Source organism: Chanodichthys erythropterus, chromosome 5, assembly GCF_024489055.1.
Source record: "Chanodichthys erythropterus isolate Z2021 chromosome 5, ASM2448905v1, whole genome shotgun sequence".
NCBI lineage: Eukaryota > Metazoa > Chordata > Actinopteri > Cypriniformes > Xenocyprididae > Chanodichthys > Chanodichthys erythropterus.
The window spans coordinates 15804860-15829110 of record NC_090225.1 but is presented as its reverse complement, the minus strand read 5'-3'; the positions used below and the strand labels follow the sequence as shown (position 1 = coordinate 15829110).

General features: G+C 37.8%; 1 protein-coding gene across 3 annotated transcripts in view; it reads left to right on the top strand.

Moving 5' to 3' along the window:
- adka (adenosine kinase a) overlaps window positions 1–24251 on the top strand; it is a 158434-nt gene that overhangs the window by 9335 nt on the left and 124848 nt on the right. For 2 of the 3 annotated variants that reach the window (XM_067386262.1, XM_067386261.1), the window contains exon 4: window positions 21743–21821. In XM_067386262.1, the coding sequence (XP_067242363.1) occupies window positions 21743–21821 (79 nt within the window). Of the gene's footprint in view, window positions 1–21127; window positions 21577–21742; window positions 21822–24251 lie in introns of those variants that run through there. The other variant, XM_067386263.1, reaches the window with a different exon arrangement.

Genomic DNA, 24251 nt, shown 5'->3' with positions numbered 1-24251 from the left:
TCATATGCAGAAGTTTATTTTCTGCATATGTAAGCTCAAACGAACAGCATTTATCTGAAATAGAAAGCTTTTGTAACATTATCTCTACCATTCAAATGTTTGGGGTCAGTAAAAGTTTTTTTTTTTGAAAATAAATTAAAGAAATGAATATTTTTATTCAGCAAGGATGCATTAAATTGATCAAAAGTGACCGTATAGACATTTATAATGTTGCAAAAGCTTTATATTTCAGATAAATGCTGTTCTTTTGAACTTTCTATTAAATCAAATAATCCTGAAAAAAAAAAAAATGTGAACAACTGTTTTCAACATTTATAATAATAATAAATGTTTCTTGAGCAGCAAATCAGCATATTAGAATGATTTCTAAAGGATCATGTGACTCTGCTTGTGTCAAATAAATGAAGCCTTGGTAAGCAGAAGAGACTTACTGTTCAAAAACTTCTGACCGGTTGTGTGTGTGTATATGTATAATGTGCCTTTTAGAACAGCAATCCACAATATGTATTAGTTAGAATACAGTGCTTTTAGAATGAGACTGTGTAGTTACACCATCTACCAGCAGGGGATAACTGAGTCATACAAACCAGGAAAAACAAAAACTTGACCACTGCATAAACCAAAAGGTTTAAACTCACTAAACTTACACTTGTATAACACTGCCATCTTGTGACAAAGATGGACTTTTTAAAATTTATTGTGTAGTTCCTTTTTTTATTTTTATTATTATTATTATTTTTTTTAGATCTTACATCAGCTAATCATTTTTACCTGCGAAACCCCAAATATCCGGGCACAAAATGCTAGCTGTATATAGCTCTGCAATGTGTTCATATGTCATTGTAATTGAAGTCCAGTCTGTTTTAGGAGGTGACTTGTGTGCCAGTGTTTTAAAGTATGGAGCAGCTGCTGTTGGTCTAGTAACACAGCAGCATGTTTGGAATGGCATCAGCTCATGTGAACCAACAGCAGGCGCAGTACCACTGGCAGCCAGCAGGTGGAGGCATCAGCCCAAGCATTTTAATAGTTTTGCACAGCATCATGCCGCAGGGTGGCTTTTGCTCCTGCACAACAGGAAACCTTATCCGATTTCAGATTAGTTTTGTTTAGCAAGGGATGGACAATTGAGTTGTTTCCCAGGCTGAAAGGCAAAGCTTGACTGAAGTTATTTGTTTTGAAATTCTTGAATGGAGTCATTTGTATAAACTAAAACAATTATTGAGAACACATCACATTGAGTTCATAAATGCCAAGACAATTGCAGAACATATTGGCTCTGATCTCTGTCCTTTTGTTCTGTGGATTGTCCTAACGCTACGCAGCCCGCGGGCAGTCTGCCTCCCCCCGGAGAGAGCTGAGTCTGACTGTTTCCTGTATCTCAGATGGAGCTCATTTTGATGAGTGCGCTGTTCTTTATTTGAGAGCGGGCAGGAAAAAAGAGCTGTTGCACACTGAAAGCTAAATTGCAGGTGCACAGAGGATCGGGGAAAAATAGTATATTTGAGGGGGACAAACTGTTTGCAAATTGCGCACGCTTGCAGTATGAACATTTACTCAGCAGTGTTTGGGGCAAAAAGCTTTGTCAACATTAAAGAAAGGGGAAAAAAAAAGATTGGCAGGGATGCTTAGCTTTTAGAGTTGGAGGAGACCGCTACAATTAATCATCGGAACTGCGTTCCTGACACTTCTGTCGAGAGCTATACGCTCGGAAAAAATACTGTTCACTTAAATGAGCCACAAACTTGTACTGTATGTTCCTGTTAGGTTATCCCTGTGTGAGCCGTCCTTACACTGCCTTCCCATTGGCAGACACGCACCAGTGCTCGTCCAGTCTTGGCTGGAAGCAAGAACAAAGCGCCATACCTCGGGATTGTGTTCCAGAGGTCAGACCGGTGACCTTACCTCAACCTTAGAGATGAAGCGGGAGGGTTAAAGCAGGTGGTTTGTCTACATGGTCCAGAATCTCGTCCGGTTCAGAATCAATGGTCCCTGGTGGCTCCGACTCCAACTCTGGCTCTTGCCTGATTCATTTCCCATCAGCCATCCCTTCGCAGCCAGTCCTCTAAGTGATTTCCCCTAATGGCTCGATGTCCGAGCGGTAACCTCTTAACGCTCAGCCCTGCATCCATTTCTGCCCAGTCCCTGCTCGAATCATCTTGAGGAAGGAGAGAGAGGATATCGCCTGTCGTACTCTCTCGCTCGCTTTCTTCTCAGTCTTCATCATTGTTGAAGCTCTGCTGTACGTTATGACTGTTTAGATTTATGTGCTGTGAATTACGGCGGCAGTAAGCTGACTGCCAGGAAAACTCCAGACTGTACACTGCGGCCCAGCGTAGAAACGCAACATTGGGTTTTATGGCCACTATGGGATTTTCCATTGGTCTTTGCCCTCTCAGGTGGGAACATAGATCTTTTTCTGCTGAGATGCATTAGGCGGGTTGTAGCCAAGTGTTACAGGGAGTCAGGTAGAGTGTTTTTTTTTTTTTTTTAAAGTCTGTTTGTTCTCCAGTCAAAGCTGGACGGTCTCTAATTGCTAAGCTGTGGGCCGCCGTGGAGCCCAGCCAGGCCGTCTGTTTTCCTGCTGCACTAAATGCTGGCCTGATGGCGATGGGCTGGTCCCGCTCCACGCTCTCCTTACAAGCTTGCGTGCCTGCCATGTTTACGACAGCGTTCAGATGCCTTTCCCTCTTCACTCCTGGTTAAGTGTTTGGTTCTGTACACTGAGCTGTCAGGTTTTGAACAGCCACAAACCCCAGCTTTGACTTTAATCATCTTGAATCACTCTATAAAACTGACCTCAGACCTGCTGCTCTGTGCTTACTGTCTTCCTAGCACCTCATTAGCAACAGAGCCGAATGATTATTTGCACTCTATTGCCCCCTAGTCCTGGCTGGCCTGCAGTTTTGCTGAAACGCACTGTGTGGGTCCTCCTGCAGGTGGAGCTGTAACTCGCAGCGCTTTTGAGCATCAGCCAGCTATCATCATGGAAAATATGCTGGGTGTGTAATGAAGTATTGTGCTGGGTGTGTTGTAGGGGAATAAGTTTTTCCTAATGTGGTATTGTTGAACGATTCTTAAGATTTTAATAGCTGTGATGATGACTGTCATCTCATGCAGGATTTGTTCAGTTTCGGCAAAACCAGTATTCTAGATGAATACTTATATAACTAACATTTTACTTTCCATAAATGCTATAATTTATAAATGTTTTGTAATATTCTATTATGTATTTAATGTTTTATATAAAATATTATGTTTAAAATGGTATTATGTTTAAATTATAACTATATATAACTATAATTATAACTATAATTATCTCAGTTTGATCAGATTTATTTTTTTGTTATATTATATAATGTTTACAATATTATCACAAATAGTTTTCTCAGATTAAAAAAATCTATTGCATATGTAATATAAAATATAATATTAAATTATTATTATTTATTATTATCATCACAATTAAATATTTTACTCGGAAAAAAAAATCTGTTATATAAAATATTATATAAAAATGTTTATAGTATTATTATTATTATTATTATTATTATTATTACATATGAATAGTTTGTTCAGATTAAAATTCTGCCATTTACTCACCCTTATGTCATTCTCTTATGATTTATTTGAGTGACAGTATAATGTTTAAGCTGCACTTTTCAACATAGAATATGGTAACAGAAAATTGTGCAATCAAATTTAGTTTTTTATTTTCCACATCTATCAAATGACTTCAAAAAACTTGAAATATAGCTCACAAATTATTTGAATTAGTTTGATGCTTTTTTTCCCACAACCTACTTTTTATTGTGTGGAAGAGAGCAGCTTGAACATTCTTCAAAACTTCTCTCTTTGGGTTCCATGGCTAAAATTAAGTCATACAGGTTTGGACCAACATGAGGGTGAATAAATGTCTACTATCTGTCCTGTTTATTTTCTGATTTATTATCTCGTTTTTAGGGAGTTGATCAGAGGCACAGAATTTGAACGCTGCCGACATGGCCTGTTTTTATAAAAACAAAACAAACAAAACAAAACAAAAACAAAACCCATGTATTTTGCAAGGGGAAACCGGCAGTTTCAGCATTCGTTTTAGCCAAGCAGTTAAAAGTATTGTAGCCCAACTTGTAACCTAATTTAAACAGTTGGGCCATGTGTGTAATTACCCTCATTTATCTCTGACTGATTCACAGCCAAAAGTTTCTTAAATGAGCATACTTTTACAGAAACCAAGATCCTACAGCCATTTTGTGGGAGTAAATTGGACTAGAAAATTCTTCAATGCCTTTTTTCTTTATTACTGATGAAACGCTGCTGTCATGCGCTTGTAGATGGTTCACATTAGGCCGCGTGGTGTTCTCTGCGTGGATATGAATTATTGACATGGAACATCATAGCTCAACAGATCATCCCATGTGTCTCCCTTAGGAGATCAGCCAAGGGCAGTCTTTTTACTTCAGGTTTGAAGAGCAGAGGACCATCTATCTCACACCATCTGTCTGCTTTCAAACTCTCAGTCTAATTGAAACCTAGACTGTTACCACAGACACATCCTCTCCGGGTAGACCAAGGGTCTGAGTCACAACGGTGTGCGAGGGGTCTTGCCCTCTGACCTCAGAGTGTTACCTCAGGGGCGATATGGTAACATGAGTCCTACTTAGCCGCAGGACTCAATGTTGTCTGTCTGATAAGGCGACGATGATGTCATGTTTCCACTGAGCTTCATCTGCACCTGTGCCGCTCATCAAAAACAGATTATTTCCGATTTGTACGTCTCGTCGTTAATATTTGTAAAGTTAATGAGCAGATTCAGATTGATAGATTGCCAAGGAAACAGAACACAAGGACCGCGTCTGTGACATCACGGGATAATTAGGCCCACGAGTGCGCACGAATCCGCAACTGCGCTGATTTGCATTTTAATATGTTGTTAGCATAGGTGAAGGTTTATCTCCTCTTGATTAGATTCCAGTGATGTAATTACAAAGCGGAGTTTTACTTCTCAGAAAGGGCACTGCGCATAAACATCAATATGATTACCAGTAATTGTTTCAAAACAAATAAGCGGTTGGGTAATCAGTCATCGGGCCGCCTCAGAATTGTTTTGGAAGACGGTGTCCTCTGCAGCACATCGCATTCGGCTCATTTTAACATCTCAGTTTAAATTGGCTTTCCACTTGTCAGAGTAAAGAATATTTTAAAGATGAGTGGTGAAGGCTCAGAGGTAATCAGTGCTTTTAATGATCTTATTTGTGCGTGAGTGGCTCTGTAGACATTACTTAAGAGTCATTGAGAGAGCTGAGACACTGCATTTGAAAAGCTGTCCCCTGACAGCCAAATCCATCCATTTATAAAAGAGGAATTATTATTGACTCCCCCCCCCCCCCTCTCTTTCTCTTTCTCATTCTCACTCTCTCACTCTCCTTAAACAAGGGGGGAAAAATAAAAGATTCAACCTTGGGAGAACAAGCGCAGTGGAAGCTTAGAGAACAGAATAAGTAATGACACTGTCGTCTTGCTGGGACGTGGCTCACCGTGAAATGGGCTATTGATTTTAAACAGATAAACTGTGTTCTCTTTTGTGTTGAGAAATTACTGAACAATTTAATTAGGGCTGTAACAACAATATTTATTACCAGTTTTTCGCACCCATCCGCCCCCTCCCCAGTTTTTTTTCCCCCATGAAGTCCTCAGTCTCCTTGTAAACTACCAGAATAATTAAACAAACCATGTTGCAAAGCTTGGTGTTGCTGATTAGTGGCCTCACCCAAGAGAGGGAGAAAAGAGGGAAAAATATATCCATTGATCACGCTTCTAATTCCTGAAGGTCTGGATGAATTGCCGCACCAGATGACTCTGTTGAATCGAGGATTGACGGGCGCTTTTACATTCGGTGTCATCCTGCATTGTTTGAGCGCGTCCCAGTGCGTCTGTTAGCTGTTTGTCTAAATATAGCCTTCAGTGCCAATCAAATGGAAAACTCTCCTCTCGAGTGATTTCGACAGAGAATTCATGTGGAGCAAACACTTGTCTTTTAGATCATCCCTTAGTTTTGTAGAGATTTTGAAGTCCTAATTCCTGTTGGCAAATGAGTGTTGTACATTTTAGATGTTACTGTGGTCAATAAACTCAATTAATATTTTTTAGTTTGATTACACGTAGGTACCGTGTGTAAAGAAAAGGTGTGTGGAAATACTTTTGGATGTCATGTCATACTTCTGGGGCCGATACCGATTTTATCAAACAATTATTGGCCGATACAGATATTTGTCACTTTCTCCCTTTATTTTAAGATTTGTCATTAAAATAGATAGTGTTTTGATCATGTTTAAAGTTTAAAAAATGCATGCATTAAGTTATACTAGCTAGTTTATTGCTGCATCATCAAATAATTTCTAATGAACCTGGATTGGATCCATAACATTCAGCAGGCCAACATAAATACATAAATACAACAGATCAAAGATACATATGAAATAAACAGTGCTTTTTTAACAGTAGTTTTCAGGTACAGAAATAAAGTAAACAAATGTAAAATAACACTGCATATTCTTCACTATATAAATTAAATTTATTAAATGGTTAGTTCACCCCATAAATGAAAATTCTGTCATTACTCACCCTCATGTCGTTCCAAACTCGGAAATCTTTTATTCATCTTCAGAATACAAATGAAGATCTTTTTGATGACAGAATTCCTTCCATTGACTGCCTCTGTAACTACCACTTTGACGCTTCAAAAACTTCATAAAGAGATCGGAAAACGAATCCATTATGAATCGAGTGGTTTAGTCCAGATATTTTGAAGAGACTGGATCACTTGTTATGATGAACAGATTTAATTGAAGCTTTTACTCGCATTTAAACTTTGATCAGCGAACATGAGGAGCTCAACCTAACCTGAATAACGAACAAGAACAAACCTCTTCCGGAAGCTCAAACGTGCTGCGTAACCAATGAGGTTCATTCTTGTGTGTTGCGCAGCACGTTTGAGCTTCCGGAAGAGGTTTGTTCTTAAGCAGAAGCTCAACCAAACCTGCTTCATGCACATGTTTTCCGATCTCTGTATGAAGTTTTTGAAGCATCAAAGAAGTGGCATTTACAAAGGCAGTCAATGGAAGGAAATCTGACCGCATTCTGTCATCAAAAAGATCTTCATTTGTGTTCTGAAGATGAACGAAAGTCTTACGGGTGTGGAATGACATGAGGGTGAGTAATTAATGACGGAATTTTCATTTTGGGGTGAACTCTTTTTTTGCGTTTTGATGTTTGATGTCTGATGATTTCCGTAAAGCCGAACTAAGCACGTTGATGGGCGTGCTCTTGCTCTCTCGCTCTGGCATGTGACATGTGCACGCACGCTCTTCCGGGAGAAGTGCCTGTACAAGGAATTTTGACCATTCTGATGTCACACAGGCACATACTTGAAAAAAAGACCCAGAAGTTTGTGAGGATTTGGAAGAGTATTTTTGGCACAGAAATACTTTGTCATACGTCCAACTCATGTTTTGAAACTCATGTTTTGGCCATGTTTTGGCCATGTTTAGCATGAGAATCCAACTCTTTAACAGTGTCAGTGTTTAACAGTCAGAATACATGAAATAGCATTATACAGCCCCCCCCAAAAAAATAAAAATAAAATAACTACATTATTATTTAAAAGAATTACATTATTATTATTTTGAAGAACCTAAATGCTGGTTGTTTAAAATGAAGTATAACTCATCAGTACAGCTTTCCAACAGTATTTCATGTCAACTACCCATTAGCTGCTGTTGGATATTTATTTAAATGAACTTGTATTGCAGCTCGCACAGCCTTTTTTTATTGCAGACTGCAATTTATCAGTCGTACACATCAAAAGCTCTTTACACAGGACGTCCTGACATTGATTGAGTAGCATCCCATGGGATAACTTTGTGTCAGATATAAAATACTAACTTGTTTCAGAGCACGTTTTATGGCAGTTAATGACGTCCTCTGGTTTCAGCGGCTCAGGATGGCCTGTGACAGCTGTTTAGGGTGGAGAATGATATGTGTGTGCTTTCTGCTAAATGATTAAATGGTTAAAAGGCTCTTGATTGTAGCCGAGCCACGTGATCCCCTGGGCCCCTGCGAGGGGGGAAAGGTCCCGAGGCAGCTGCTGCTTTTGAGCAGGACTCCTTAAGCCCTCTGAGAGCAGGGCCCCTCGCCGTCTGTGCTCCAAGGTGCTGAAAAACAGTTATTCAAGCCCAAATCCTGTGAGCCCCTGTGTGTCTGTGCCTGGGTGAGTGTGTGTGTGTGTTCGATTCCAATCCGTTGGAGTCCCCTTGTGTGAAATAAACACCCAGGCTGCTCAGATTCCCCAGTGTGGATGACTAGGAGCAGGTGTCCCACCAAGCTTTATTAAGTCCTCTCCATCTCTCTCCATTAACATGGTGAATGTGGTCCGGTGGGGAAGAGGCCCTCACAGGAGGCCGTAGACACTCTGTCTGTCTGCGATTCAGATGTAAAGGGCCATGTAGGCATCCAAGTCAACCGCTGCATTCCACATAAGGGCTGGCTTAACCGCACTGTTTCATGCCTTATGTAACCCTATTTGAAAGGTGGGTTCTTATCGCCTTCTACCCGGAGGAACCTCCGCTCCCCTTTCACCTCAACCTGAGACCCATCTTTATTGTACATCATCTTGCATGTTTGGTTTTTCTTTGCTGAGTTGCCCTCTGTTGCTCTTCAAAAGGAAGAAACTCCTCTGAGGATTACTGAATATTCAGGGTATCATGGTTTATTGGTGTTTCTTGAACTATGGGTATTTTTGGACCTGTGGACCCTCTTGAGAGAATTCTTTTTTACATTTGCTCTGGTTTATTTAATTTGTCCTGTTTTATTCCTCTGTAATTTTCATCACGGTGTCGTTTCCACCACCACCCTGAAATTATTATTTGATATCATTCTCTGGTGGAAATGACTGTGATTGAAATGACATTTCAATCATTTATGGCAGGGTTTCCCAAAACTGGGGTTTGTGAAGCTCCGGGGGTTCGTGAAGGAACTGAAGGGAGTTGTGAGTTGATGAAAAGGTATAAGAATTAATTGCATCATAAAAATGTAAATATGAAGTAAATATTTTAAAATAAAAACATTCGAAATAAAACACAAACTATTTATTTATTTACCTGCATACCATTGACCAATAACCAACATCAGAGAATTGTGAACATGTGAATGTGTTGTTAAAATGTTGAAATATTAACATAAAATCTCAGGGGTATTTTACATCACAGAGGATCGGATGAGAAAGTGTGAGAATCCATGATTTATGGAAATAAATGACTCCTTTGTTTTGCTAAGGCAAATTTCATTGCTAGCATTTAATGTTTATTTAAATAATTATTAATTTAATTCATTTAAATAATATTTTTGTAATTTTTCATAATTTGTCAATTATTATGTGATTAGAAATTGTGCTTTCACAAATGTTTGTCTCATTTCATATCAGGCATGCTTTTCAAGACACTTTTCATAAAACTTTATTAAGGGGAAAATTTTTGTGAAAGGGGTGTAATTTGTGTAAAAACACTAGAAATAAAGTTAGATTATTTTACTCTTTTTGTTTAGTTAATCATGGTTTTTAATGTAATAATGTAATAACTTTCATATTTTTAGATTAAAAACCTAGGCCTGGGACAATAGTAAAACATACTCTACGTAAAAGGCTTTTGAAAAGTAGCAAAAATATTGAAAAAGCATGTTAAAAAAGTTTACAAGAGAGTTTTAATGTGACCTTCACGAAAACAGAAACTTTAAAATCTGTTCATTTTAATACAAATCAACCCCTGGGACATAAAAGTGCTTGAAGTTGAAGAAACACCCATATATACTGTAGAACACAAGGCTTTCTACACCTTTCAAAGCTATTACAGCTTTTTCCAAACTTATGACTATGTGAGAAAGCAGATCCCCTCCCTCCTAGGTATGTGTAAAGAACACCCTCAGAGAAATATGTGTAAAAGAAGGCGGAAATTTCCAAGTGTGTTATGATTAACATTGAGAGACGGCAAGATGGTGGTCCCCCCTCCTGCAGAAAAGTGCACAGCGCAGGTTAGCGTTTAAGCTAGCATGCAGGCCAGGAACAGAGAATACTGATGGAGACATTAGTCAGGCTGCAATTGGGGGGTTTATTTTTAGAGGGTGGCATTTAAAGCCAGGACACTTGGTTCTGCCTGCCTGTTAATGACTCATCTGGGGGGAGAGAGAGAGAGAGAGAGAGGCTGCTGCCCAGCCGCCGGCAAGAGCTACACTCTGCTCTGGATCGTCATGCACCAACCTGCGGTGCTTGAGCTTCAATTTTATAAATTTCAGATTTGTTCTGTATAGTTTAAATGCAAACTATGCAGAGTTTCAAGCATTATCGCACATGTTGTAGCTGCACGCACTTTTTATAGTTAATGTGACTGCATGAAGTGTGAAAGTGGGTTGTTTGTTTTTTTGTTTTTTTTTTGTCTCTAAAGTATACATTTCCTATGTTAAATCAAAACCTTGAGTCAGGTTTGTGACAGACCTGTATAATTCACTTGTTTATTGAGAGGCTAACGATGACGTGAAACCATTGACCACCTTGTTTCTATTTAAACGTGCAGCCCTGGCGAATGAATGGCTGCTTTGTGGCTTCGGTCAGTGAGATGCTTGTAAATTGTACATTTCCTCTCTGTTCCTGTGTTTATGTGGAATTTACATGACAGCTACATTAATAATGTCCCACGCTCTTGCCACCTGGTATGTGCATTTCCAAATAAATGAACCCATCTATTTCACTTCATAATTCAGACATGCTCGGCAGTCAAAAGTTTATCCGGACTTTTTCACGACCACCCAACAGCAGGTTAAATTTGTTCCCTGCCATTAATCCTGACTGTGTCTGTGTGTGTGCACGTGTGTGTGTGTGTGTGCGCGCGTGCATGTTTTTTTTTTTAATATATATGTATAGGTGTCTGTATTCGTGTGTACTTGAGGACATGTGTTGGCTCACTCCTGATTCAGCCTCTGCAGAATTTGTTCGACAAAGAGCCCAAACGCTTGCCATGATTTCAAATGGGAAAACAAGGCAGCTCTTTCTGAGGTCATGGTTGCATGTCAATAGCTCTAACAGATGCTATATAAATCTTTAATAGAACGCTCAGTGTTGTATAGACATGCACCTATGTGCATCCCAGTCCAGACGGTCTCTCTCGAGCACCGTTGGATGAATACAGCACATCTGACATTAACTGCATTTAGTGTACCTCAAAAAAGAACATTTTGGCATAATTGACTCTGGATGATTTTTTTTTTTTTTTTTTTTTGTCTTATTTAAATATTGTGTTGGTCTTTCTTTTCCATGCAATTGCAATGAATGGCACCTTATGCACTATATTCAAATATTCTAAATCCATTCAGTAGTTGTGTGTATTGTGGTAGGAACAGACTGGTATTTAATTTATTCACTGAAAATGCTCATTCATGAGAGTTCACCAGAGAGGTAGCGATGCCAAATCTATGAATTAATCATTCTTTTAGAGTTGGATCTTTTCAGTGAAAAAAAGTTTGGTTCACAAAATTCATCTACTGCTAGCAGATGATTTACAGCTCTCTGTAAATCATTTTTATTGTATGATTTAAGAAGACTTACTGTTCAAAGGTTTGGAGTCAGTAAGATATTTTTTAAGGTTGTTGAAAAGAATCAAATTATGAGCAATAGCACAAATAAATACAATAGAACAAACATACAGTTGAAATAGGGTACAGAGTTTGAATAAACTGAATAATTAAATGTAAAATAACACTGCATAGTCTTCACTGTATAAATTAAATACAGATTAATCCTTATTAAAGTTACAAAAGTTGTTCAGTCAAGAGCAGTGAGTGATGATGATTTTTTTTTTTTTTTTAAGGTTGCTGTCACTTTAAGACCTAATGCCTGGATTTAGTGTTAAACATACATTTTATTTCTCAACTGTTTATGTTCACTTAAGACATAACCGACTGTGTTTCCAAGATGGGAATTTTGACATAATTTTGTGTGAATGTGTCCATTCAAGCTCAAGAATATGTGAAAGAGAACTCAATTCAGTATTCACGTGCTGTCTGAGTGGCTTTCTGGTCACGATTAAGATGTGTGTGTACACAAAACTTCTCACACAGTGTGCACAGAACAAGTAGAACAAGTCTCACACAAGTACAGAATTAAGTTCTCTTTCAGATCATCTTGTGTGTGAATATTTAAACAGGCTTAAAAACATGTGCAAATGATAAACTTTTGTGACGATGCAGCACTGTCCTGATTGGGACATTGACACGTTGTTCAACTGTCCTGAGCGTCTTTCCATCGGGCAGTCCTTATTGTTGAGCCCTGAATTTATTACTGTGATGGCAAAGATAAATTTTCAGCAGCCATTACTCTGTTTTCAGAAATCATTCTGATATGCTGATTTGGTGCTCAAGAAACATTTCAATGTTATCAACAACAGTTCTGCTGCTAGGGATGGGTATCATTAAGGTTTTAACGGTAATACTACTCTTACCAATACTGCTTATCGATCCAGTACTTTAATGGTATTCTTATTGGTACTTTTTTGTTTATATTTCATATATATATATATATATATACATATAAACAGTATAACTTAATAGATTAATGCATATTAAAGCGAACTATATTCAGATGAAGAGCTGTAAGTGATTTTCTCTTTGCATTTTGTTGTTTAATTAACACTGATGGCACAATCGTCAGAAGGTGACTGCTGTCACTTAAAGACAATAAATATTAACACACATTGGATTTTCTCCCAGTTTTTCATGTACACTTTCGAAATAAACTGCGTTTAAGTAGCTAAACACGCTCCAATCCGGTCATTTTTTTTAACATACTATTGTGTGTATTTGATCGTTTGGACGTGCACCTGAAGCCCAACGTGTAATTTGTTTGTCTATTTTGCGACCGTTTTGGAGCGTGCGCCGCAATTCAGCCTGAGGAACAGCGTCTCTTGTGTGGATTATTGTGCTTTCAATGTTTTAAATGTTGATAATAATTAGCTTAATATCAAAGTACAGGCCTAAAGTGTACATTTAGTTGTTTAGTTCTCTCCTCCATCATCACCATTAAACAGGGCTTTCATGTGAGTGGCTGCGCACGCTGTAGCTCCTTTGCGTGAGCGCGATCCCTCTTCTGGATTGCGAAAGCAAAAATGCATCATAGACAAATGTCCTAATATTATTGCATACAGAAACAGCTGGCAACTCTGGCGAGATGGAATTTGTAAGATAATGTCTAAAGCAATAATAAATGCATGTGTATTTTCTTCATAATTTCTCCAGTACCGATAGCAGAACCGTTAACGTCAGAGCTTTAACTGTCAATTTAATACCGGGTTTCAATACCCATCCCTATGTGCTGCTAAATATTTTTGCGATAACCATGATTTTCTTTTTCACAATTCTTTGATAAATAAAAAGCTTATGTGTGTGTTTGTGTGTATGTGGGTCAGTGACGTGACTGGTCACTTTTTTGTTTAGAGGCCTTGTTAAGAATAATAATAAAAAATGAAGATATGACATCCAAAGTATGTAAAATAGTACAACTAGATCACTTTTATTTAATCTAAAAGGTTTTAATTATATTTTGCTACATATAAAGATTTTGAAGTGTCAAAAGGTCATTCGGTTTAACCGTCCAAAGGCCAATATACAGCCATTTCATTTGTGATTAAAATATCTTAAAATGTAATGAATGTATATATTTTTTTTATTCTGGTGTGATTTTATATCATCATATATCAACATAGTGCAAAATGGTATTACAATTATGTGTAGAAGTCGTGGCTTTGTTATGAGAAAGAATGTCCAGAAAAATGAATTTCATTATTGTCATTCGGAGTAACCAATATAAAGGGACCATTTTGGATCAAGTCATGCGTTCAATATCATGTGACAGGATGTGACATCATTCATCATTCATCATTTTCAGAACAATATGAAGGTAAATAAATGATGGCAGAATTGGCAGATCTCATTTGTTGTCAGCATAATTTCTCATTTGATTAAAAATTAGACTTTCCACTAAAAGTCACTAATGTCACTACAATAGGTATTGCAGAGTTTCTCACCGCATCTTAACGATTTGGCATAAACTTCAACACGCACTTCACTTTATTGTTCAGTGGGGTGATTACTCACAAAACAAACTGTTCCTAGTAAAGTGTTTCTGCTCATTTATGATCTCCTCCGCTTCACTCTTGAGTGTTTTCCATCCATTCCTCATAGAACTGTGGACTTGCATAAGCCCATGTTTACAGACAAAAAGGCTTATTTATTTGTCAGTTGTCTTCTCTAGTGTACAACACATCCTCAGCTTGGGACATATTGGCATCTATGAGGAATTGTGAATTTGGTGCATCATTTCTCAGCTCCAATGACCAGCGCTCTTCCAAACCACTACTGAAAGGTTCATCATATGGAGTTTTGAAGGATCTCTATTAATCATTGAGCTGTGAGCTTAGGCATAGAGACACAGACACACACACAGACACACACACAGACAGACACACACAGACAGACACACACACACACACACACACACACACACACACACACACACACACACACACACACACACACACACACACACACACACACACACACACACACACACACACACACACACACACACACACACACACACATGTTTTTGTGAATTGTGGGGACTTTCCATAGACTTCAATGCATTTTACACTGAACAAACTGTACATTCTATCCCCCTACCCTGCCCCTACCCCTAAACCTAACCCTCACAGGAAACTGTGCAAACTTTTACTTTTTCACAAAAACTCATTCTATATGATTTATAAACCCATTTACATTGTGGGGACCGCTGGCTGGTCCCCACGATGTAGGTGAACTCAGGTTTATATTACATCATGGGGACATTTGGTCCCCACAATGTAATATAAACAAAAGCACACACACACACACACACACACACACACACACACACACACACACACACACACCCACACACCCCACTTGGTTTGTTTTATTTACAGCCCTTTCACTGTCTTATCCTTCAAACTTCTTGTCTATATCTCTTGCTATCTGGACAGGGCCCTGACAGGGTGTTTTATATCGGCCTGCTAATGAGTATTTAAGTGCTTGCTGTTATTGTTAGTTCTGTATGATAATGTGTGTGGTGTTGGCTGTCATAAAGGCAGTGTTTCTGTGAGAAGCTGTCAGTTCTGTTTAGAATATGGCCTGCATTAGTAAAGCGCTGTATTCTTCCTTCATTAGAGGTCTTCTCTGCAAACAATGTGACTGGCAGAGCAGAGCGTCTCACTTCAGCGTTTAGAGTAAGCTGTTTCATTGTTCTTGTTTAATTGTATCCAGTTCTATTGACAAAAACAATGTTATTGGAGTGGAGGTGGATATTCTGGATCTAATTAACTGCGATTGTTGTGCTTCAAAGTTCCATCTGAAGGAATTCTGAAGACTTGACCTGGTTTTGTTTAGCATCATTGCATTGTGCTCTCTTCCCCCTCTATCACTTTGCTTTTCTCTTTATTTTTATTTTTGTTTAATTTTGTTAAATTTTGCTTTAGCTTCCAAAGACCAAAAAAAAAGACCAAAATTCTAACTAGTGGCTTCTTCCAAATAGCTGTCTGAAAAATCAGTTGTATCACCATCCTGGATAGACACTCAGCTCTCATCTTGCTTTAATATGTCTAACCACAAGCATATGTGAGACATGTTGCCTCTGGTTTTATCAATCTGAAGTTTAAGCGCATTCTTTTCAGCTCTTGTAACATTTGTGGTGAGGCATTTCAAAGAGTGCAGTCTGACGTTCCTCACTGTGCCCCCTCTCTTCATAAGTGAACATTTGGTGCTCGCAAAAAAAAAAAAAAAAAAAAAAAAAGGACAAAATGTGGTCCTCGTGCTTCACTTGAATTAAATGGTTTGCTACCCAGCCGTGCTTAAGATCCATCACTGATCCTGTGGGTTATATTTACTAGGCACTTCATGGCTGCATACCATGAATGATTTTTTTTTATTAACTCTTGAAATGTGTTTTTTTTTTGTTTTTTTTATAAGTCCCCCTATTATGCTATTTTAAAGTCTCTTTAAATCCCTCCTTTCCTTGAGCCTACTCTGCTCTGATTGGTCAGATGGCTTAGTCTTATGATTAGTCTACCTCTTACAGCGCGTGTCAGAAACGAAATGCCCATTACTAGGGGTGTGACGAGATCTCGTGTCACTAGATATCGCGAGACTAAACTGTGACGAGATTTCTCGTCGAGGCGAAAAGTAGTCTTGTGATGTTGCCATGACAGAGTGGTTAGGATGATTAGGAAAGAATATGCCACAGCTACCTTTACATTACGCCTTCACGTTTTTATAAAAAAACATTTAATTCAGTTGAATAACGGTCGCCGCCGATCCATATTCACAGAGTTACGCGTGATCGCTAAAAGTGAAAGTAAACGCGAGCGCGCATTCAGACGCGATTTCAATACCCGCATTTTTAAAGCAGCTCCCTGATGCATGCAAATATCTCTCAGTATGAAAGCTATTTTAGGCTGGGCAGAGTGTAGTTGTAGTTGTGTAATTGAGAGAGTGCGATTATGGTTGCACTTATTGTAAAGTGTTACCATAAAAATGAATAACAGTTTTCTCTTAATATTACTAAGCACAAACAGGTTTCATTTGTTAACATTAGTTAATGCACTGTGAACTATCATGAACTAACAATGAATGACTATTTTTATTAACTAACATAAACAAAGATTAATAAATACTGTAGCAAATATATTGCTCATTGTTAGTTGATGTTGGTTAATACATTAATGTTAATAAATGAGACCTTATTGTAAAGTGTTACCATTTTTATTCATACTGTTTTTATTTATATGATCAGTTTGTGGAAAGGAGTTCAGTTAGGAGGTCAAAGGTTGTAGAAGCTCATAAATCATGTACAGTAAGGTCTAAAGAGTGAAATACAGAAGAGAAGTCAGTTGAGTTTGTGGCAAAACCTTTTACAGTACTTGAGTATTATTGTCTTTTACTGCATATGATAATTCATACTCAGAAAGTAGAACTGAAATGACATTCATTACAAGATGATTAGTTAAAACATTTCAAATACACTTATACATATACATATTTTTTCTAGTCATGTATTTCGCCATCGAGGATTTCTTAAAAATAGTGTCTAAAAATCTCGTCTCGTGAACTCAATCTCGAGTCTCGCCTCGTCTCGTCTCATGAGATACCTGTCTCGTCACACCCCTACCCATTACCATATCTAAATTTCAGCTCCGGAGGCTTCCTAAGGATAGCAATTGACACTGTATGGACATTAGGGCTTCCCCCTAATATTCGACTAATCATTAGTCAACTAGAAGAGGCTTAGTCATATGTTGAAATATGTATTTATTATATATAAAATTGAACTCCCCATAGTGGCTAGTAGGAGTGACTGCGTTACACGGCACTACTGAAATCCATCCGCATTTGGCAGGTTGGCGGGTGTTAATGTCAAACTCTGTGTATATATAATGCAAGGTATCATATATATATTCAGTACTTTTAATATAACATTCTCCCCTAGGTGCAACAACGGCGTCTAACTTCCATCTGTAGATTCACCCCACCTCCCACTGTACTACTTACTCCCTTTGTCACCACTCTACAGCCACCCAATTTACATTTCTGAAATAAAAGGCTTCTCACAATTGATTGTGTTTTCCACAATCTGACTGGAGTGCTGCTTTGATGTTGTTCGTGGAGTGCCTAGACACAAGGCTGTGTGTAGAGCAGTGTTTGCCTGTGGCCATTGATGAACAGTCCCTGCCTCTCCCCACAGGCTCACTGTTTGTTTGTGTGAATTGCCTATGTAGCCACATCAGCTGCTTCCAGTCAAGCTACTATACAGTAAATAAACCCGCCGTCAATATTGAGCATTGGTGCTGTTGCCTCTTGCTGTGAGGTAGACTGCTTTTTTCCTTTACTGGGGTAGTAAACAGCTCTGAATAGCAGCTTTTTCAATCAATAATGCTCACGTGTATGTTCCTTGCTTTTTTTATTATTCTTATTGTGAGTTTTCTCAATGTGTGTGTGGTTAGTTTGTGTGTGTGTATGCGTGTGTGCTCTGTAACTCTACACTGAGGTGCTGTGGCAGATCTCCCGTCCACAGTTCTGATCTTCACCCATTTCAGGCCATAACTAAGATGTGTTCTCCAGTATAGCTGGGCACAGAGAGCAAGAGTTTTTTTTTTTTTTTTTTTTCTTTTTTTTTTTCTTTCATGCATGCATGTGTGTGTAAAGGGTAATGTGTTTGTGTGTGCGTATGCTCGTGGTTTGACTTGCTTAGCTCAGTCCCACGCACTGTGGTCAGAATGGTTAGTATTTTTTTTCTGTAGGCCGAGGAAGTGTGTATATTGTTCCCACGCTATGAAGAGTTCAGGGTCCCATACTCCAGACAGGGGGCGCTGGCGGCCTCTGCACTCAGCTCTGACCCAGGCAGCACGGGAATGTTGGAAAAACGCTTTATGATACCAAGATGTTTGTAAACGGACAGCATGGTTAAGTAAACTTCAGTGAACTGTGCTTGTCATGTGAAACCAGAATCTCTCTTACAGTTTGAAATAACTGTTTTCTATTTTAATATAGTTTAAAATGTAATTTATTCCTGTGATGGCAAAACTGAATATTCAGCATCATTATTACTCCATTCTTCAATGTCACATGATCCTGATTTGGTGCTCAAGAAATATTTCTTCTTATTATCAATGTTGAAAACAGCTTAATATTATTTTGTGGGAACTGATACTTTTTTCAGGATTCTTTGATTTAAACCCATATTTTGATCTCTTCCTCACACAAAGCTGTTGTGTATAGTACACAAGTTGCGAATATTCTGTATTTCGTATTAATTTGCATTACCACTTTTTTTTGGTGAGCTTGGTATTATAAATCACCATCCACTTGGATTTTATAGAAAAGATCTGCTTGGACTTTGTCTCACGTCATTTTGGTGTTCACAGACTTTAAAAAAACGGAATGGCATGAAGATGATTAGAGGACAATTTTAATTTTTAGATGAGTGATCCCTTTAAGAGGCATCTCTCACAGGCACACACAAGGAAGATGCACGTGATTATGCTCTCAGGAGGTGTCACTCCACTGTTTACAAAAGCTTCAAAAGGCTGAAGACGAGCTGGAGTGAGAAACCGGTGCATTTGTTGTCGGGCAGCATCTTGAAGAGCCTCAACATGCCAGCCATCTCCAGCCTGAGCCTTTTGTTGCCAAGTGTGCAGAGCTCCTGTTGCTAAAGGAAGTACTTAAATGTGTAGTTATGTGAGATCCCTCCTCGCTGAAGCCGGCCCCCCGCCGCTTCTTCCAGCTCCTTGGCTGAATATGAAGTGTTGCTTGATGGGCTTTTCCCCTCTGACAGTGTCACAAGAGGAGTGACAGATCCGTGGGAGAGCTGACCCACCTCCCAGAGGAATTGCTGGGAGCCAGGGGTGGCCCATTCAGTGCCCAAAGGCCACTCTCTTCTAATGGAACATGATAAGCTTTTCATGAGGCACTGTGCAGTGCTACTTTTGTACACCCATGTCTCTGTGGGTTCGGTACATCAGTGTCGTCATCGCCTTGCTCTGAGTTCATGGGAACATAAATTGTGTTATTGAGAGCCACACCTAGTTAATGTTACCTTCTATGGGTTTCTTGTCTGGTATGTGTAAAAACAACAAGTTGACCTTGTTAATGGCAGTGAATCCAGTCAGATAAAATTACTTCATTTATTTTTGTTACAGTATACTGATTGCTGATTATAGATGGCCAACTGTAAGTAAAATCTGTTTTGCAAATACATGGTGTTGATCCATCCATGTATTTTTCATTTTATAAATGTTTGACCTCATAAAGTTTTAAGTCATAACTCAGGCAGAAACGACAGACTTCTTTCTGGCTGGACTACTCATTTAGTCAGCTTAAAATCCACCCCTTCACAATTGACTACAAGCTGGCATTCTTTTTTTTTAGTGCAATGGCCACATGTCAAAATTCAATCAAAAATTGATGAAATGGACCAAGCCCCCACCCCCAATTTTTGTTTTTGATCATCTGTTACACTGATGTGCGTCACAATACAGAAGAAAAGATCCGTCGATAATTCGGTTTCAACGTGACTTTGAGAAAGTAAGTTATTTGAAGCATTAGGGCTTATTGTACAAGAGTTCCGTGGAAATTAATGATGCTTCAAATATTGTGCTTCAGTATTAGACTATAGACTATATATTTATTTTTATATGGATTAGTTTTATAATCTCTTTATGAACTTTTGGAAGCGTCAAATTGGTAGTTGCGTAGACTGTCAATAGAGGGACAGAAATCTCTCAGATTTCATTTAAAATATCTTTATTTGTGAGTAACTGTATATAATTGACTTTTTTCATTTTTTTGGTGAACTAACCCTTTAAATGAGTGACTCAATCCAAATCTACTGTTGCAAATATCAGAAACTAGAATATCAGGAACTATTTTTTTGTTTTGTTTTGTTTTTTATACTTATGCCACAAAGCATTCACCCAGAACACCCTAGCAACTGCATAGCAATGCTTTGGCAACAAAACCAAAACCATTGTGACACTGCAGACAAGAATCACTCACGTTCTCTTCAGGAAGTGCTAAGCTGGTTATTATTAGCATGTACAAAACCACTTTTAAATTTGGTACAAACATTTATCATCTTTGGCTAGTCGCATTGGTAATTTTTTTATTATTGTTAATGTGATTTATCTATTTTTTAGTTATCATTGCTTCACAGTAGTTCCTCTTTTACTATACTTTTTATTCTTATTTTTCCTTTTAAAACCATGTATATTAATGTATGTGGCAGGGTATTAGCTATTGCAATTGACATTTACTTGAAATGTGTCAGCAATTTTTGCTAATCTGCAACAATAACAATGTGTAATAGTAGCACAGAAGAGACCACTTCTCTTAGAAACTGCTGCCCCTGGATATGTTACATGAAAATATTGTTTAATATCAGTGTAGCATTGTTTGTTAACTGGTTCTTGTATCCAGGATGCCTATTCTTCATACCCTTCATCTTTACATGCACATGTGAGTTGTTGTATGTATATATGTATGCATGTGAAGTTTATATGTTAGCAGATATCAGTCTCAGACATCAGTGCTGTATGGAGAGGAGCTTTGTGTGTGTTTTCTCTTGCTTGTGTTTGGACTGCAGAAGCCACGGGAGGTCACGTCCTTCAGTGACTCAGTCTATTTGCATGCTGTTAAAATCTGTTGCACACACAGGTTTGGGGTGGATGCTTTTCTCTGTAATAATGTCCAGACATGGAGCATGTCGTTTGTTGACTTTATTTGGGTCTTTTGTTTGCGTGTGTGTGCGCATGTCTGTACACGCTGAGGGATGCGTGCAGAAGTACAGTACACTCACACTTTCTCAGAAGGCTCACTGCCCTGCGGCACAAGGCTTCAAGTCCTCCATTTCCTGTTTACAGTGTCTGAGGTTTCCTGTTCTCGATGCATCTCTACTGGGTGATCTTATGATTGTACTCTGGACAAGGCCTGTGTTAAAAATAAAACACCCTTGTTTCAGTCTTTCATGAAAAATCTCCCCATTTTGTTTAATTGCATGTGTACATGCATAAAGATTTATTTACACTTTTCGTCTCATGTAAACTTTTTTTTTTCCTCTCTTTAGGTTTGAAGAGATAGTCAAGAAATTCAAGGTTGAATATCATGCTGGAGGTGCCACTCAGAACTCTGTGAAAGTTGCACAGGTTGGTGCTCAAAGCGGCAGCCAGTATTTAATGCATGCAATGCTAGCAATGTCAAGGTCATGAATTCCAAAGAAATGCATGATTGGATAAAATGTATAGCTTGAATGCAATGTTGCTTTGGATAAAAAATCTGCCAAATGCATAAATGTAATACATCATGAACTGTTCACACAGGTGGACAGGTGGTTTTGTACATCCTCTGTGGTCTAAAGCCGGGGACACACTTAGCAACTAGCTGAAATATTTTAAGACTGAACTGAAAATACTATATGGTTTTAAATACTGACTGTAAACACGCAACTGGCACAGACCCCGTGCATTTTGGCATGATCAGTTGTAAGTATCAAACATTCATAATCTGCCTTACAATCATTAAATGTGTCCTTGGCTTAAAGTGCTTAAAACCACAAATATATATATATATATATATATATATATATATATATATATATATATATATATATATATATATATATATATATATATATATATATATATATATATATATATATATATATATGGTTCATTGTACATTTTTAATACTTCAGTTGATTCATTAATTGAAAGGAATTCTTAAAGGGTTAGTTCACCTAAAAATGAAAATTCTGTCATTTATTTCTCACCCTCATGTCGTTCCACACCCGTAAGACCTTCGTTAATCTTTGGAACACAAATTAAGATATTTTTGTTGAAATCCGATGGCTCCGTGAGGCCTGCATAGGGAGCAATGACATTTCCTCTCTCAAGATCCAGTAATGTACTAAAAACACATCTAAATCAGATCTGAGTACGGTGGTTCAATATTAATATTATAAAGCGATGAGAATATTTTTGGTGCGCCAAAAAACCAAAATAACCACTTGTATAGTGATGGCTGATTTCAAAACACTACATCAGGAAGCTTCGGAGCATTATGAATCAGTGTATCGAATCTGCTGTTCGGAGCACCAAAGTCTCATGATTTCAGCAGTTTGGAATCCGAATCATGATTTGATATGCTGATTCATTACGTTTCCTGAAGCAGTGTTTTGAAATCGGCCATCACTAAATAAGTCGTTATTTTGTTTTTTTGGCGCACCAAAAATATTCTCATCGCTTTATTATATTAATATTGAACCACTGTACTCACATGAACTGATTTAGATGTGTTTTTACTACCTTTATGGATCTTGAGAGAGGAAATGACATTGCTCCCTATGCAGGCCTCATGGAGCCATTGGATTTCAACAAAAATATCTTAATTTGTGTTTCGAAGATTAACGAAGGTCTTACGGGTGTGGAACGGCATGAGGGTGAGTAATAAATAACAGAATTTTCATTTTTGGTTAAACTAACCCTTTAATCCTTAACCAATTTTAATCCTTAAAAACATTTTTTGGGGGCTGTAAATAATGCATAAGATATAATAACACAAAACATTACTTATTATTATTATTATTATTATTATTATTATTATTATTATTACTATTTAAAGTTATCTCCAGTCTACTCCCTTGGAAGATTTTGATGTGTTTACATTTTTATTTTATTTAAATCTTTTGGGGTGTTTTTTTTTCAAATTCAGTGTTTGTTTATTTATCATTTATTTATTTATTAAATACTAATTTTATTTATTTATTTATTTTAATTTAATTTATGTAATCAAAAACCACTTTATATTAGCAACATGCATTCACACTCACATCTGATATGGCTACGATTTCTGACAGCTACTGGTCACTTTGGTTCTGCAGAGACCTTAAATTCAACTAAACAGAAGGATATAATAGAAAATTATGTAACATGTTTGAAATGGGTAATTTGTCATTTTCTGGCCTTTGTACCCATACAAAAGCAAGGTATTATAAAACAATCTCATTTCTGTGAGAATAATGTCAGGGGTAAGATTTGTACACAATAATTATTTCACAGCTTAACTTTTGAAAACTTGCTGCATGCAGTGTATTTATCTTTTCTTTTTTTTTTCTTTTTTTTTGATCCATTTTTACTCTAGTTTTGCAGGTTTATATTTGTTACATCAGACACAGCAAGATTTAATGTTGGATGCATCTCCCTGATTTATAGCCCAACAGAGAAACGGATATCTTAAGATCTTTTCAACCCTTCACATTTGCTGGCCTAGTTTACAGCCATTCTTGGGTTAGAGCGTTTCCAGAAAGTCTAAATATTGTTTTTCCCTTTTTTTCAAGCTCGTTCCAAGTATTCCCAAGACATGATGCTTCAAATCTGGGTGGAATATTTTATTTGTGTGATATTGTTTAAGGGTAACAACAGAAATAATCTGAAATCCCTGATGGTCCAGTTGGGTGCTGTCACAGCAGAGAATGAGATCTGCTTAAATTGCCTTGTTGCCCTCAGGGCCCAACTAGACTGAGTTTGATTCCTCCAGCACATGTCCAGTACCGCTGTATACTTTTGCATGTGGCTGCA